Genomic DNA, 14,613 nt, shown 5'->3' with positions numbered 1-14,613 from the left:
ACATCCAACGTGGAACTCAAACTTACAACGTCGAGATCAAGAGTTGCACATTCTACAGACTGAGTCAGCCAGGAGCCCCTAGAAACGGTTTTAAATTATTACCTTTCATTAAACTGCCCAGTTGTACACTCGCTCATTGGAATTTACTTCTGCTTCAACCCCAGTTCTTTGAAAAATGCAAGAATTTTTCTCATTAAAATATTAGCTTGACCCAAAGATATCAAAAAGTTAGCTGCCTTAGCATTCGTTATTGCAGACTGAGACCTCCCAAGAAGTTTAAAAACCCAGATTAAATATAGCAAAATATGAACAGGAAACCTAGTTGGCAAATCATTTAATAACTATAATTGTATGGAGTTTTCAAATTAGTCCCTTTTCAATTCATTTTTTTTCTGAATTAAGGACCAAATTTGTGAAACAAATTATATAACATGGCCCTCGAAAGAATCGTTAAATTGTAGATTAGCTCCAATGCAAAACTTCTGTCTGCGTTAAAGAGAGGGAGATCCACAGTAAACCCATGCGGTAGGTAGGTCCTCCCTATTGAACAGAAGAGGAAGATGAGCCTCAAAAAGATTAAGCAACCTACCAAAGGTCACACGGTCATGAATGACAGTATCTTGCTGGGTACTGCATACTTTGTAGCTTTTAAAGGAAGATTAATTTTAAGTCGAGTACTAGTCATTACTTACAAAATGAATACACTAAGGTGATTAATGACAAAATATTTCACTGATGTTAGTCTTACAGAAAGTGTAAAGGGAAACCAAAATTAAGGACTCCAGATTCACGTAGGCCCCTCTCAAATACCAAATATTCCTAATTTTCCTTATCCTACTACTGGAGGGGAAAGGGGAATCTTGTTAGGGCTTAAACAACAAAACAAAAAACCCCCAAAACACACGTACACACAGCAATTCCATTCCTGGATATAAAACCAAAGGAACTGAAAACAGGTATTTAAACGCTTAGATACAAATGTTCACAGCAGTACTATTTGCAATGGCCAGAAAGTGGAAAAAGTCCAAACGTTCAAGAGGTAAATGCATAAGTGCAACGTAGTATCCACGCAAGGAAATATTTTCAGCCATTAAAAGGAGCGAAGTACTGATACAGGCTACAACTTAGATTAACCTTCAAAATACGCTAAGTGAAAGAAGCCAGACACAAAAGGTCGCATACCGTATGCTTCCATCGACAGGAATTTTCCAGAATAGGTAAATCCAGAGACAGAAAGCAGATTAGTTGTTGCCGGAGGACTGGGATGTGGAGGAGGGCACGGGGAGTGACTGCTTAATGGGTGTGGCGTCTCCTTTGGGGTGGTGAAAATGTTTTGGAACTAGATGGTGATGGCTGCACAACATTGTGAACATACTAAACCCCACTGAATTGTACATTTCTGATTTTTATAGGACATGAGTTTCACCTCAATTAAAAACAATGCAGACTAGGGGTGCCTGGCTGGTTCCGTTGGTAGAGCATGTGACGTTTGATCTCGGGGTCCTGAGTTCAAGCCCCACGTTGGGTGTAGAGATCACTTGAACAAACAAAAATGCAGAATAATGAAATAATGATGATTGACCATAAAATCCTACATGGGTAGCAGGCGATTTGCTTTTTCTTGGTTTGTTACAATTTCAATGAGTTTTTGACCGCTATAAACCAATATAGAAAAAGTTACCCATTAAGAGTTCCAAATAAGGCATTAATGAAGCTGAGGTCCCTAATTTGTCCAGTTGGCAGAGCACCTAGTAGAGTTTACAGTATATGAGAAGCTTCAGAAGTGTTTTAATTTGTATAAAGTGCAAAGGAAAACTGAGACATACATGAAAAAAATATAAAGTGGCCCGAGCCTAGAAAATAAGCTAGCATATACACACTCATGGGGAAATCTATATATTTGAGCATGCAATATAAACACTTGAGAGTATGTTTTTCCTCGTAACTTATTTTGTGTTTCTCCAAAAACAGAAGAGTAAATAATAGTTACAGTCACCACCTACTGGGTTTCAGCAAAGAGGTCACACAAGGTGGGGAGGGCTGGGGCGGGGGGCTCTAGCTGCCACTTTCAATTACTTCCCTGGTGAAACAAAGCAGGAGGTTAAGTTACTCCAGAAGACTCTCAACAGGGCTCCCATTGTTCCAAGCTCACAACTGAGGGATACAATGGGCCCCTTTCATATGGAGGCCCTACAGGCTGGAGGAATGGTCCCTTAGTGACAACTTTTTGTTGGGACATGGAACTTTCATAAACACGGACTTGCCCAAATATGTGTTAATTAGTTTTTAAAAACAGCACAAAATAAAGAAATAAAACTCAATGGGCACTAAACCGAGAGTCAGGATGCCCAAGTCTTATAAACCAGCTCTGTCTCGGATGTGACTTTCAGCAAGTCAACTTGTTCTTTCTGAGCCTGTTTCCTTGATTATAAAATGAAAATGATTTCCAAGATCACTTAGAACTCTAAAATTCTATAAACACACAGGACGTCTATTGATGTTGGTACACTATTCACTCCAACAAGTGGGGATAAATTATGAGCAGAAAAGAATCATTAGTTCACATCTTTTCATTTACTATCAGCACTTAAAACAAGGAGGCTTAATAAAAACAGGCAGAGAGACTGTTTTCTGTTCCTTCTCTCAAACACACAAGACATGATGAATAAGGCCCAATGGGTTCCTCATCCCACCCATCTAGGATCACTCAGGCAAGTAGCCCTGAAGCACAACGAGGAAGGGTATAACCAGAAGCCACAAGTATGTTTTCCATCACCATTTCTCAGGTTATCAATGTATTTCAAGAATCTCTTGATTTCTTTGCAATGATTCAAAATCCCTATGAGACAAATGCCATTTACAGCAAGAATGTGATCAATGTCCCAAGCTTCCACACCATGTCATTTTTTTGTTTTTTCAACCTCAAAACTTGCCAATGCAAGAACTTTGTCTCCAGAGCCTAAGGAGAAATAAACATAATAAACAAAGGTTATTTCAAATGCATTTAAAGTTCCATAGCTATTGAAACAGAAAATAAAACTCACTTCTATAATCAGAGCATTACCCCTAAACTTTCCCAGTACCAATTCCCAACTTCCTTTCCCCTGCACAAATATCTCACACACAGAGGATGATTTATTGGTTACAAATCCTTACTTCAACTTCCTTACTTCACTTACTTTATTTTTAAGTAATCTCTACCTGCAATGTGGGGCTCAAACTCACGATCCCAAAATCAAAAGTTGTATGCTCTACACTGACAGCACAAAGCCTGCTTGGGATTCTCTCTCTTCCTCTCTCTCTCTGCCCCTCCCCTACTCACTCTGTCTCTGTTTCTCTCAAAATTAATAAATAAATAAACTTTAAATTAAAAAAAAAAAAAAAAGAAAAGAGTTACATGCTTTACTAACTGAGCCAGCCAGGTGCCCCTCTATTTCACATTTAAAGTTAGAGTAAGGGGGCACCTGGCTGGCTCAGTCAGTTGAGCATCCGATTTTGGCTCAGGTCATGATCTCATAGCTCATGAGTTCGAGCCCCGCGTCAGGCTCTGTGCCGACAGCTGGGAGCCTGGAGCCTGCTTCGGATTCTGTCTCCCTCTCTCTCTGCCCCTAACCCACTAATTGTCTCTGTCTCTCTCAAAAATAAACATTAAAAAAAAAAAAAATTAAAAAAAAAATGTGAGATAGAATATATAAAATTTTAGTTTACTTTATATTTAGGTGACAAATATTTTTAAAACATTAGACTATATTAATTTATTTTTAATTAAAAAAAATTTTTTTTTTCTTAATGTTTTTATTATTTTTGAGACACAGAGAGACAGAGCATGAGCAGGGAAGGGGCAGAGAGAGAGGGAGACACAGAATCGGAAGCAGGCTCCAGGCTCTGAGCCATCAGCACAGAGACGGACAAGGGGCTCGAACTCACAGACTGTGAGATCATGACCTGAGCCAAAGTCGGACACTCAACCGACTGAGCCACCCGGGCGCCCCAATTTAAAAATATTAGGAAATAAACCTAATACGAGGGATTTATAAAGAAAACACTTCTTGGGGCGCCCGGGTGGCTCAGTCGGTTGAGAGACCGACTTCGGCTCAGGTCACGATCTCACGGTTTGTGAGTTCGAGCCCCGTGTCGGGCTCTGTGCTGACAGCTCAGAGCCTGGAGCCTGCTTCTGATACTGTGTCTCCCTCTCTCTCTGCCCCTCCCTCACTCATGCTCTGTCTCTCCCTGTCTCAGAAATAAATAAACATTAAAAAAATTTTTTTAAAAAAAAAGAAAACACTTCTGGTTTTACCTCAATTTTTTTTTTTTTCTTAAGTAGGCTTCATGCCCAGCATGAAGCCCGATGCAGGGCTTGAAATCAGGACCCTGAAACCACAACCTGAGCTGAGATCAAGGGTCAGAGTGAGCCACCCAGGCGCCCCTGGTTTTACCTCTAAACTCAAGATAAGGCCATCCTGTTATCTCACTCATGGTATCCATCAATGTGAGCAGTAATGCCTGGACAGCTTTCAGAAATACGAGGAGACTCACCGAGGTCTGTAGACACTTTCTCAAACTGGCTGAGTATAGCACCTGCATTTGCTGACAAGAAGGTCTCATCATCTGCGGTCAGCTAAACAAAACAAAACAAAACAAAACAAAACAAAGCCCGAGAGAGCGGATTCGAATGTTAACAAGAGGTTCTAGGAACCACCTTTAAGAATGTCTCAGGACCACAAACTAGATCACAGCTCACAAAGTTCTGTACCAAATACTTTGTACCTTTTCTTTATACGTAATATATTAAATTAAATATAGGTACCTTCTCTCCAAGTTTCCTGAGAGCTGTTAGTATCTCCACTTTCTGTTGAGTGTACAGGCCTCTTCCCAGCTTTCCTACCATGAGATCTCTATCCATCTGAAATGGATGAATGCAAAGAATATGGTACTGAAGTTAAAAACATTGTGTCCGGGGCGCCTGGGTGGCTCAGTCTGTTAAGCATCTGACTCTGGCTCAGGTCATGATCTCACAGTTCATGAGTTTGAGCCCCACGTAGGGCTCTTTACTGTCAGTGCAGGGCCCACTTCAGATCCTCTACCCCTGCTCGTGCTCGTTCTCGCTCTCTCAAAAATAAATAAATAAACATTAAAAAACAAAACAAAACATTTTATCCATAAAATCCAGATTTTCAGATCTACTTTTTTTGAGAGCGAGTGAGCAGGGGAGGGGAGGAGAGAGAGGAGGAGAGAGAATCCCAAGCAGACTTTGCACTGTGAGCGCAGAGCCCAATGCAGGGCTCGAACCCACCAACTGCGAGATCACGGCCCAAGCCAAAATCAAGAGTAGGCTGCTTAAGCAGGCGCCCCCAGATCTACTTCTTCTTAAAGAAAAAAGATCCTCTAGCTGACTATTATAAAGAACTATAGAATCAATTCAAGGCAAACATGTCAGAAATACAGTTACACGGTTCTAATAAATCTTTTAAGATTTTATTTTTTAAGTAATCTCTATATCCAACATGGGGCTCGAACTCACAACCCCAAGATCAAGAGTCACATGCTCCACCGACTGAGCCACTCAGGCGCCCCTCAGTTCTAATAAATCTTAATGCTAATCATAACCACTGCCTTGATTAGAAACTTTACTGAGGAACTGGTAGGTCAACACCTTCCTTTAGAGAGAAGCTACCCTTCAAGCACTCACTCCCTTAAACTGAAGTGTGGTCTATAGGCTTGAATGAGATAACTGGTATCAGCTCTCCAGGAATGTTGGTTAAATATCACCTCTATCACCAGAAACACTGATAGCCTGTAGTATGCCTGGGTACTATTCCATGGGCTTTACACACATTGCATGTTACACATAGTATGTGCTTTACGCATATTATTTCATTTACTCCTCATAACAACCTTAAGAGGTAGGAACTACTATTATCACCTTTTTATAGACGGGGAAACTGAGGCACAAATAGGTTGAGTAACATAACTTATTCAACTTCAATAATAATAGTAATAATATTTACCAAAAAGTTTATTGGGGCACCTGGGTGGCTCAGTTGGTTAAACTTCCAACTTCGGCACAGGTCATGACCTCACAGTTCGTGAGTTCGAGCCCCGTGTCGGGCTCTGTGCTGAGAGCTGAGCCTGGAACCTGCTTTGATTCTGTATCTCCCTCTCTCTGCCCCTCCCCCATTCACGCTCTGTCTCTCTCTCAAAAATAAACAAACACAAAGATTATTAATTGTGTTAAAACTATTAAAAGTAACTTCCCTAAGGTCACATACCTCCACCATAGAGCAGGGATACAAATCCTGCCAGTCTGACCCAAGTCCATGCTATGCTACTGAATTATCAGTGGTTGTAAATCACTTGTTAATGCCTTAATTATATTCAAGTCTATAAACAGACTTTCTCAAATCCAGGTTTATAGAGATGTTTGAAATTCTTAGATGAGAAAGGCTACATGCACAAAAAGCAATGCTGCTAATGAATTCTAGATGGGATTTCAACTCGGCTTCAGAAATAAATGGTAAAACCTTAAAGTTGGGGTTCGAGTAGAAGCAGTTAGTAGCAATTTAAAGTGCCATATGCTGTTTATACCTCTATATTCAATAATTGCTCAAAAGACTAATTTTGTCAGAAAACTGTGGGTGGTGGCTCTCAAATCAACTGATCAATTTTTTTTTTTGGTAGCTGACTATTTCCTAGAGCAGTTTCAGGTTCACAGCAAATTGTGTAAACATACAAAAATTTCCCGTATCCTCCCTGCCCCCCACTCATGCACAGCCTCCCCATGATTTTTCATCATCCACCAGAGTGGCTCACTGACACCACACAATCCCCCCAAGTCCACAGTCTATACATTAGGATTCACTCTTGGCGGTGGTGTACATTCTCAACTCACCAATTTTTAAACTTCAGACTAACATAATGAGCAAATTCTGGAGCTGAGAAAAAAATACGCACAGCAACTAAATCAATGTAAAGAAATTTTACCTCCGCTAACCTTGTCCGAAGTTGACCTGGTTGTTTCTTTGCAAATAATCTGATGACCTCTGGGGTTTTAAAGGCCTGGCTGATAGCTGCCTGGATAGCCTAGGATACAAGAAGGTAAAAACTAAGCCAAATATTCCATTGAATCAGACATTACAGTAATTGACTGATGAGTTTTCAATTACTAACAGGTCGTCTTTGTTCATCAAACACCGTTATAATTTTAGTTTCCGTTTGCTATGCTGTTGTATTGGTAAGCAGACACTCATCTGGAAGTTAAACCCCAAAAAAGGGTTTCTATCTTAAATATACTTATAAAAAAAGGGGAAAAAGACAAACTGTGTAACTAGTGTAAGTAAATTATGCTCACCAGTTGCATTCCACTGAGCTCATCTACCAAAGTCATATTTCCAGACATGATTTTCTTCAGTGAATCATTAAATTCACTTAGTTGCTCCAGAGTTTCCTTTTTGGTTTCTTCATATTCATCTGTATCAAGTTCCTCTCTGAAGTACAGCAAACATAGAAAAACAGAGTTCTAAGTGAAAAAAAAACAATCTTATATTTGGACTCTAAGACTTCAGATACATGTATTTACGGAAAATATACTGAGGGACAAGGCTGAAAGGAAGCAACAAAATGCTAATAACGGATGTGTTCAGATGTTAGTAATACGGGCGCTTTCCTGCAATGTGGTTACCTTGATAATTAACCATTTTTCTTTTACCAAAATGAGGCACACTTAACAAACCACAAAATAACTTCCTTTAAGCACTCTACGAATCAATGCGTAACCTTGGGCAAGACACTTAACACAGCTGAGTCTCATTTTCTTGATCTATAAGCCACAGACAATGATAGTACTACCTTACAGGGCTGCTACGAGCATTAAATGAAATATAGAAAGTGCTTGACAGACAACAGGGCTTGACAAAGCAGCCATTTCATTTATGACCATCATTGATGGTAGATAAAATTTTGTGCACCTTGAAATACAATAGCAAGGCACCACCTGTCGTCTGCAAACGAGGCTACTTTTATTCACTACTCGAACAAGCCATTTATTAAACATTCACTACAAATTCAACGACAGCTACCACTTATTGAGCATCGGCTCTGGGCCAAGTATCGTTTTGGCCCCTTGACTTGAAATATTTACAACAACCTTTCAAAGTAGTTAAAAAAGGCAATGAACACTTTTGGTCCTTGGAACAGTTGAAGTTGAAAAGACACTAGAAGTTCAAGTAGTATCTTCTCAGCTTGATACCAAGCAGGCCTATTTTAAACACCGAAGAGAAGGTAGGTGTTAGTTATTATTTTCACTTCACACTCAGGGAAATGAAAACTTAAGGGGGTTACCTTTATGACTCCAAGGCTCGCACTGAGTTTATTTCTCCAACAGACAAAGCACTGTGAAGAACACTACAGGGGAAACCAAAATCACACACGGGCCTGCACCCAGAGCTTGTAATCTAGCTGCAGAAAAAAGCCACTGGACTGCACAGCAGCAGTTACTCTCACCTGCATTCCTCCAGATCTTGTAATTGCTGCATTAGTCTATCCAACTGTTCTTCTAAATTCTGCTTTAATTTGCTTGTCTCTGTCTTTCCTCTGGAAGCCATTTTGATCTCTAGGAAGAACAATAAGCCCACATACAGTATATATTTGGTTATTTGAAAGGATTCCACATTCCAGTGCAATTCACAATGGGCTATGTTCATTCTGAGCTACAGGTGTGGGAAAGAGAGTTGTGCAAAGAGAATTTCATTTTAGGTATAGAAGTTTAAACTCCTATACTAGGAACACTCCACAAGAATGCCTGGCAGTCTTCTTACCTGACTTGACAAATTAATTAAAAGTCTTCACTATTGGTCCATCTTACTTTAAACAGAATTGAGAGTTAAAAACACAATCTTTTAAAAATGTTTATTTATTTTTGAGGGAGAGAGCAGACGCGTGAGCAGGGAGGGGCAGAGAGAGGGGGACAGAGGATCCAAAGCGGATGACAGCAGTGAGCCGGGTGTAGGGCTCAAACTCATGAACCATGAGATCATGACCTGAGCTGAAGTTGGATGTTCAACCAACTGGGCCACCCAGGCACCCCTGAAAACACAATTTTATAAAGAAATAGATTAGGGCTGGGACACCTGGGTGGCTCAGTTGGTTGGGCATCCAACCCTTGCTCAGGTCATGATCTCATGGTTGGTGGGGTTGAGCTCTGCATGGGGCTCTGCACTGTGGAGCCCGGTTGGGATTCTATCTTTCTCTGCCCCTCTCCTGCTTGCACATTCCCTCTCTCTCTCAAAATAAATAAATAAAAACATTAAAAAAAAAAAAAAAAAGAGGGGCGCCTGGGTGGCGCAGTCGGTTAAGCGTCCGACTTCAGCCAGGTCACGATCTCGCGGTCCGTGAGTTCGAGCCCCGCGTCAGGCTCTGGGCTGATGGCTCAGAGCCTGGAGCCTGTTTCCGATTCTGTGTCTCCCTCTCTCTCTGCCCCTCCCCCGTTCATGCTCTGTCTCTCTCTGTCCCAAAAATAAATAAAAAACATTGAAAAAAAAAAAAATTAAAAAAAAAAAAAAGAAACAGATCTTTTTGCTTTACAAAAAGATTCATTGTAACATTCTTTTTCATTCTTAATAAGTATTCTCTAGGACTCAGAACATTCCTGGGGCGCCTGGGTGGCTTAGTCAGTTGAGTATCTGACTTCGGCTCAGGTCATGATCTCGCAGTTTGTGGGTTCGAGCCCGGCATCGGGTTCTGTGCTGACAGCTCAGAGCCTGGAGCCTGCTTCAGATTCTGTCTTCCTCTATCTCTGCCCCTCCCCCATTCATGTTCTGTCTCCAAAATAAATAAACATTAAAAAATTAAAAAAAAAAAAAAAAAAAGAACACTCCTAGCATTGTCTTGTTGGTTTTATGTGCATTTACCTAATAACTTGCGGGCACTGACAATTTTTGCTGTGAATTTCTCCTTTGGAAATATGCCCCTGGATTATTTTTCTCTTACTGATTTACAGCAGTATGAAGCCTTTGCAGTTATGTTGCAAATATTATCTCATCTCTTGACTTTAAATTTTACTTATTGGTGTTTTTTTTTGTCATAATAAATTATTATTGTTTATTTTATTTTATTATTTTTTTAAAAAAATTTTTTTTTTCAACGTTTATTTATTGGGACAGAGAGAGACAGAGCATGAACGCGGGAGGGACAGAGAGAGAGGGAGACACAGAATCGGAAACAGGCTCCAGGCTCTGAGCCATCAGCCCAGAGCCTGACGCGGGGCTCGAACTCACGGACCGCGAGATCGTGACCTGGCTGAAGTCGGAGGCTTAACCGACTGCGCCACCCAGGCGCCCCCGTTTATTTATTTTTGAGACAGAGAGAGACAGAGCATGAACAGGGGAGGGGCAGAGAGAGAGGGAGACACAGAATCTGAAACAGGCTCCAGGCTCTGAGCAGTCAGCACAGAGCCCGACATGGGGCTTGAACTCATGGACTGCGAGATCATGACCTCAGCCGAAGTCAGTCGCTTAACTGACTGAGCCACCCAGGTGCCCCTTTATGCCACTTTTAATGTAGACTCAGTAGAAAGACTCACGTCTGTTTCACTGAGAACATTCTGGTCGTAAGACTACCTTGTTATTTTGTCAGCTATAAAGCTGGTGTACAGTGATAACTGATAGGGAGTTGCCTTTATTATTGTGGAATTTTCTTTCCCCCGTAATTCTTGGCTATTCCTATGCATTTTCTCTTCTGGATGAATTTAAGAATCAGATTGTCAAGTCCCCTTAAAAATGCAGTGAAGGGGTGCCTGGGTGGCTCAGTCGGTCGAGCATCTGACTTCGGCTCAGATCATGACCTCACAGCTCAGCAGGTTGAGCCCCGCATCGGGCTCTGTCTTGACAGCTTAGAGCCCGCAGCCTGCTTCAGATTCTGTGTCTCCCTCTCTCTCTGCCTCTCCCCTGCTCATGCTCTGTCTCAAAAATAAATAAACATTAAAAAAAAACGCAACTGAAATTTTGAGAGGGATTACATTAAAATTAGAGCCTAATATGCAGATCTGTATCCCTGAAATTTGAATCTTCCTGTCAAACAATATATTACTCCATTTATCTTGGCTTTCTTTCACAATCTTTAATTTTAAAAGTATTGTTTTGTTAACAAAGGCCTTGAACACTGGCTATTCGACATTTTATATATATTTTTTGTTACTACTGGGAATAGACTTCTTGTTATTACAATTTCTTTTTTTTTAATGCTTTATTTTTGAGAGAGTGTGAGTGGGGGAGGGGCAAAGAGAGAGGGAGACAGAGGATCTGAACCTGGCTCTGCACTGAGAGCAGTGAGCCCAATTGGGGCTCGAACTCGTGAATCGTGAAATCATGACCTGAGCCAAAGTCAGATACTCAACAAATGATCCAACTAGGCACCCGTTATTACAATTTCTAATTATTGTGGGGCACCTGGTTGGCTCAGTTGGTAGACCATGCAACTTTTTGATCTTCGGGTTCATGATCTATGAGTTCATGCCTGGTGTTGGGCACAGAGATTACTTAAAAATGTTTTTTTCTGATTATTGCTAGTGTAGAGAAAAGCTGCTGCTTTTGGTGTGTTGATACTGTATGCGTTCATCTCAACATTTATAGTCTTTAAGGGGGGCCTGGGTGGCTCAGTTGGTGAAGAGTCTGACTCTTGGTTTTGGCTTAGGTCATGATCGCACAGCTCATGGGTTTGAGCCCTGAGTTGGGCTCTGCACTGGCCTGTTTGGGATTCTTTCTCCTTCTCTGTCTCTCCCCAGAACTCTCTCATTCAACATAAATAAGTAAACTTAAAAACAACAACAACATAGTGTTTAAGGTTTTCCATTTATATAAACTCACATTTCTTTCAGGAAACATGTTTTGCTTAATATCAGGTATAATGATTCATCAAAACCTAAATCCTAGGGTAACTTATTAAAGCATTTAAAATTTTCCTACACATAACCACTACCAGATGATCTGGTATGTGAACCTCAATGAAGAGAATTCCTTATGATATATTTCAAAATAGAATGTAATCGGTGAAAATCTATTCTTACTGCCATAGCGGTTAAAATTGGCTTAACTCATCTACAGTGATTAATGATACAGAAACATAAACGAGCTACATTATAGCCAGAAGTGTTACTTATTATAGCTGTATGTCATGTATAATAGGTTAGCCAAAAATCTAATTTATTACAGCTATGCTTCACGTATAATTTCCTCTGGGAAATACACATTTAAATTTTATTTTAGGCTCAGTTGGCTAAGCGTTTGACTTGGGTTTCTGCTCACATCATGATCTCATGGTTTATGGGATTGAGCCTCACATTGGAATCTGTGCTGACAGTGTAGTCTGCTTGGGATTGATTCTCTCTTTCCTTTTCTCTTGGCCTCTCCCCTGTTTGCATGTGTGCCCTAGCGCTCTCTGGCTCTCAAAAATAAACATTTAAGTAAGTAAATAAATAAATAAGTAAATAGGGGCATCTGGGTAGCTCAGTCAGTTGAGTGTTGGTCTTCGCCTCAGGTCATGATCTCACAGCTCATGGGTTGGAGTCCCGCGTCGGGCTCTGTGCTGACAGCTTGGAGCCCGAAGCCTGCTTCGGATTCTGTGTCTCCCTCTCTCTCTGCCCCTCCTCTGCTTGTGCCCTCTCTCTCTCTCAAAAACAAATAAACATTAAAATAAGTAAGTAAATAAACAAATAATAAATAAATAAATTTTCTTTCAGGGGCACCTGGATGACTCAGGTGGTTGAGCATCTGACTCTGTGATTGTGGCTCAGGTCACAATCTCAGGGTTGTGGGACTGGAGCCCTGAGTTAGGCTCCACACTGAGCCTGGAGCCTGCTTGACGTTCTCTCTCTCTCTCCCTCTGCCCCTCTCCCCTGCTTGCCAGCTTTCTCTCTCTCAAAAAAAAAAAAAAGTTAAAAAAATTTTACATTTTATATCTGTTGAATTTTCCCGCGAAAGTAAGGCCAAACCTAAAACCGACAGTGTCTTTTCAGGCTCAGTTTCCTACAGTCTAACCATGCTGAACTACTTGCTGTTTCAATTTGAGGATATGTGGAGCCGAAGCGAGCACTGCTTGCTATTTCAAAACATGCCATGCACTTTCATTCTTTTCTTTGAGCATGTTTTTTTTTTTTTGTACCTATCAAGCCCAGGTAATCCGTTCTTCAGGGTCTAGCTAAAGTTTCAGCTTCTCCATAATGTCTTTCTTGGTTCCTTCCCAATCACTAAATTGTGAATTATTTGTAACTTGGGATTTTTTTTTTTTTTAAATATTTATCTTAGAGACAGAGAGGGGGGGGGGGTAAAGAATGAGCAGGGGAGGGACAGAGAGACAGAGAATTCAAAGCAGGCTCTGCACTGCCAGCTCAAATTCTCACCAGGGGCTTAAACTCACCAAACGTGAGATCATGACCTGAGCGGAAGGTCAACGAACTGAACCACCCAGGCGCCCCTTTACTTCTTTATACACCAGCAGCTACAATAACGTTGGGCAGACAGAAGGTCTGGATACATAATTGGTAAATGAATAATGATCGCTTCTTCCATTGCATCTCACATCTTATTCTCTTCTTTGCACTTATTTCTGCCTTAAGTTATCTGCTTTCATTATAGCGCATTGATTATTGGCCTTTCTCTCCAGACTATAAACTCTCAGGAGAAAATGAATTTGATTCCTCTTTTAGCATCCTCAGCACTGAGTAGAGAATAGATATTCAATAACTGGATAAAGTGTATAAGGGCACCAGCTATTTTAAAGAGGTAAAACTATTTTAAGTAAATTTCAGGGAAGATGGGGCACTTCAAAAGCCACATCCCGGCACTGCTCATTATTTGAAATTTATCCAGAAAGATTGACTCGCTGGCACCACCTAGTAGTCAATAAAGGCGGTGCACCTTTCACAAAACTGCCGAAAAGGGCGCTCAAAAACCGTAATCTGGAGCGGAAGGTGCTCGTTTCGCGCTCACCTGGCCTCCTAGGACTTTGAACTCCGCACAGTGTGGCCCGGTCCCAAAGTGCATAAACCTCCAACTGTTGAAGTTCCAAGTGTCACAAACTTGACGAAAGCCAAATTGTTCATCAGGGCTACAAGAAGCTCAAAGTTCAAACCGCTTGGAGGTGGAGTCGGCTGAGGAATAGGAAACCATCAAGTAGTTTCATTTACTTGACACATAAACTTGGCCTAAAGCAGTCCAGGTAACTTCCACTTGAGCAGCCTGCGCTCGAAACACATCCTTCCCGTTTCAGGAAGACACCAGGGGGAGGAGGAGAGCGGGGGAGGAGGAGAGCGGGGCAAGGGAGGGAGGGAACCCGTTTTCTCCCTCCACTGCGCCTCGGGCGGCCTTTCTGAGACGTTCCCTAGAGAGGTCGCGGGCGTCACTGAGGAAAGCCCGGCACCCCCGCACGCCTGGGGGGAAGCCGTCAAACCCAGAAGCAGGGAAAAGATAAGGGCGGAGGGCACACGTTTTCCCCGCTGGACGTGAGCAGCGTCGGGACCTCAACCATCCGGACGCGTCGGGGAGCAGCTCCGGCCGCAGCCCCAAATCCCGTCCCCACGGGGGAGCTTGAAGCTCCCGCACTTGGGTCCTGCGGCGGCCAGGC

At 41.7% G+C, this 14,613-nt stretch overlaps 1 protein-coding gene across 3 annotated transcripts; it reads right to left on the bottom strand.

The window, feature by feature from the left end:
• Positions 1-2,555: 2,555 nt before the first annotated feature.
• On the bottom strand, positions 2,556-14,331 carry LZIC (leucine zipper and CTNNBIP1 domain containing). Of its 3 annotated transcripts, none has more exons than XM_058719164.1 (7): positions 13,980-14,331; positions 8,500-8,608; positions 7,349-7,484; positions 6,982-7,080; positions 4,808-4,903; positions 4,537-4,618; positions 2,556-2,959 (listed from the first exon to the last, which is right to left on the bottom strand). In XM_058719164.1, exons 2-7 carry the CDS (start codon positions 8,598-8,600, stop codon positions 2,901-2,903), a joined length of 573 nt encoding a protein of 190 aa, XP_058575147.1. In that variant the 5' UTR covers positions 8,601-8,608; positions 13,980-14,331; the 3' UTR covers positions 2,556-2,900. The 3 variants fall into 3 exon arrangements, with proteins under 3 accessions (XP_058575147.1, XP_058575149.1, XP_058575148.1); XM_058719166.1 differs by having other exon boundaries at positions 14,038-14,331; XM_058719165.1 differs by lacking the exons at positions 4,537-4,618; positions 4,808-4,903.
• Between the last annotated feature and the right edge of the window lie 282 nt (positions 14,332-14,613).

This window comes from Neofelis nebulosa, chromosome 2 (assembly GCF_028018385.1).
Source record: "Neofelis nebulosa isolate mNeoNeb1 chromosome 2, mNeoNeb1.pri, whole genome shotgun sequence".
Classification (NCBI taxonomy): domain Eukaryota; kingdom Metazoa; phylum Chordata; class Mammalia; order Carnivora; family Felidae; genus Neofelis; species Neofelis nebulosa.
The sequence above is the reverse complement of the archived record's forward strand: the minus strand, read 5'-3'. Positions and strand labels throughout refer to the sequence as shown.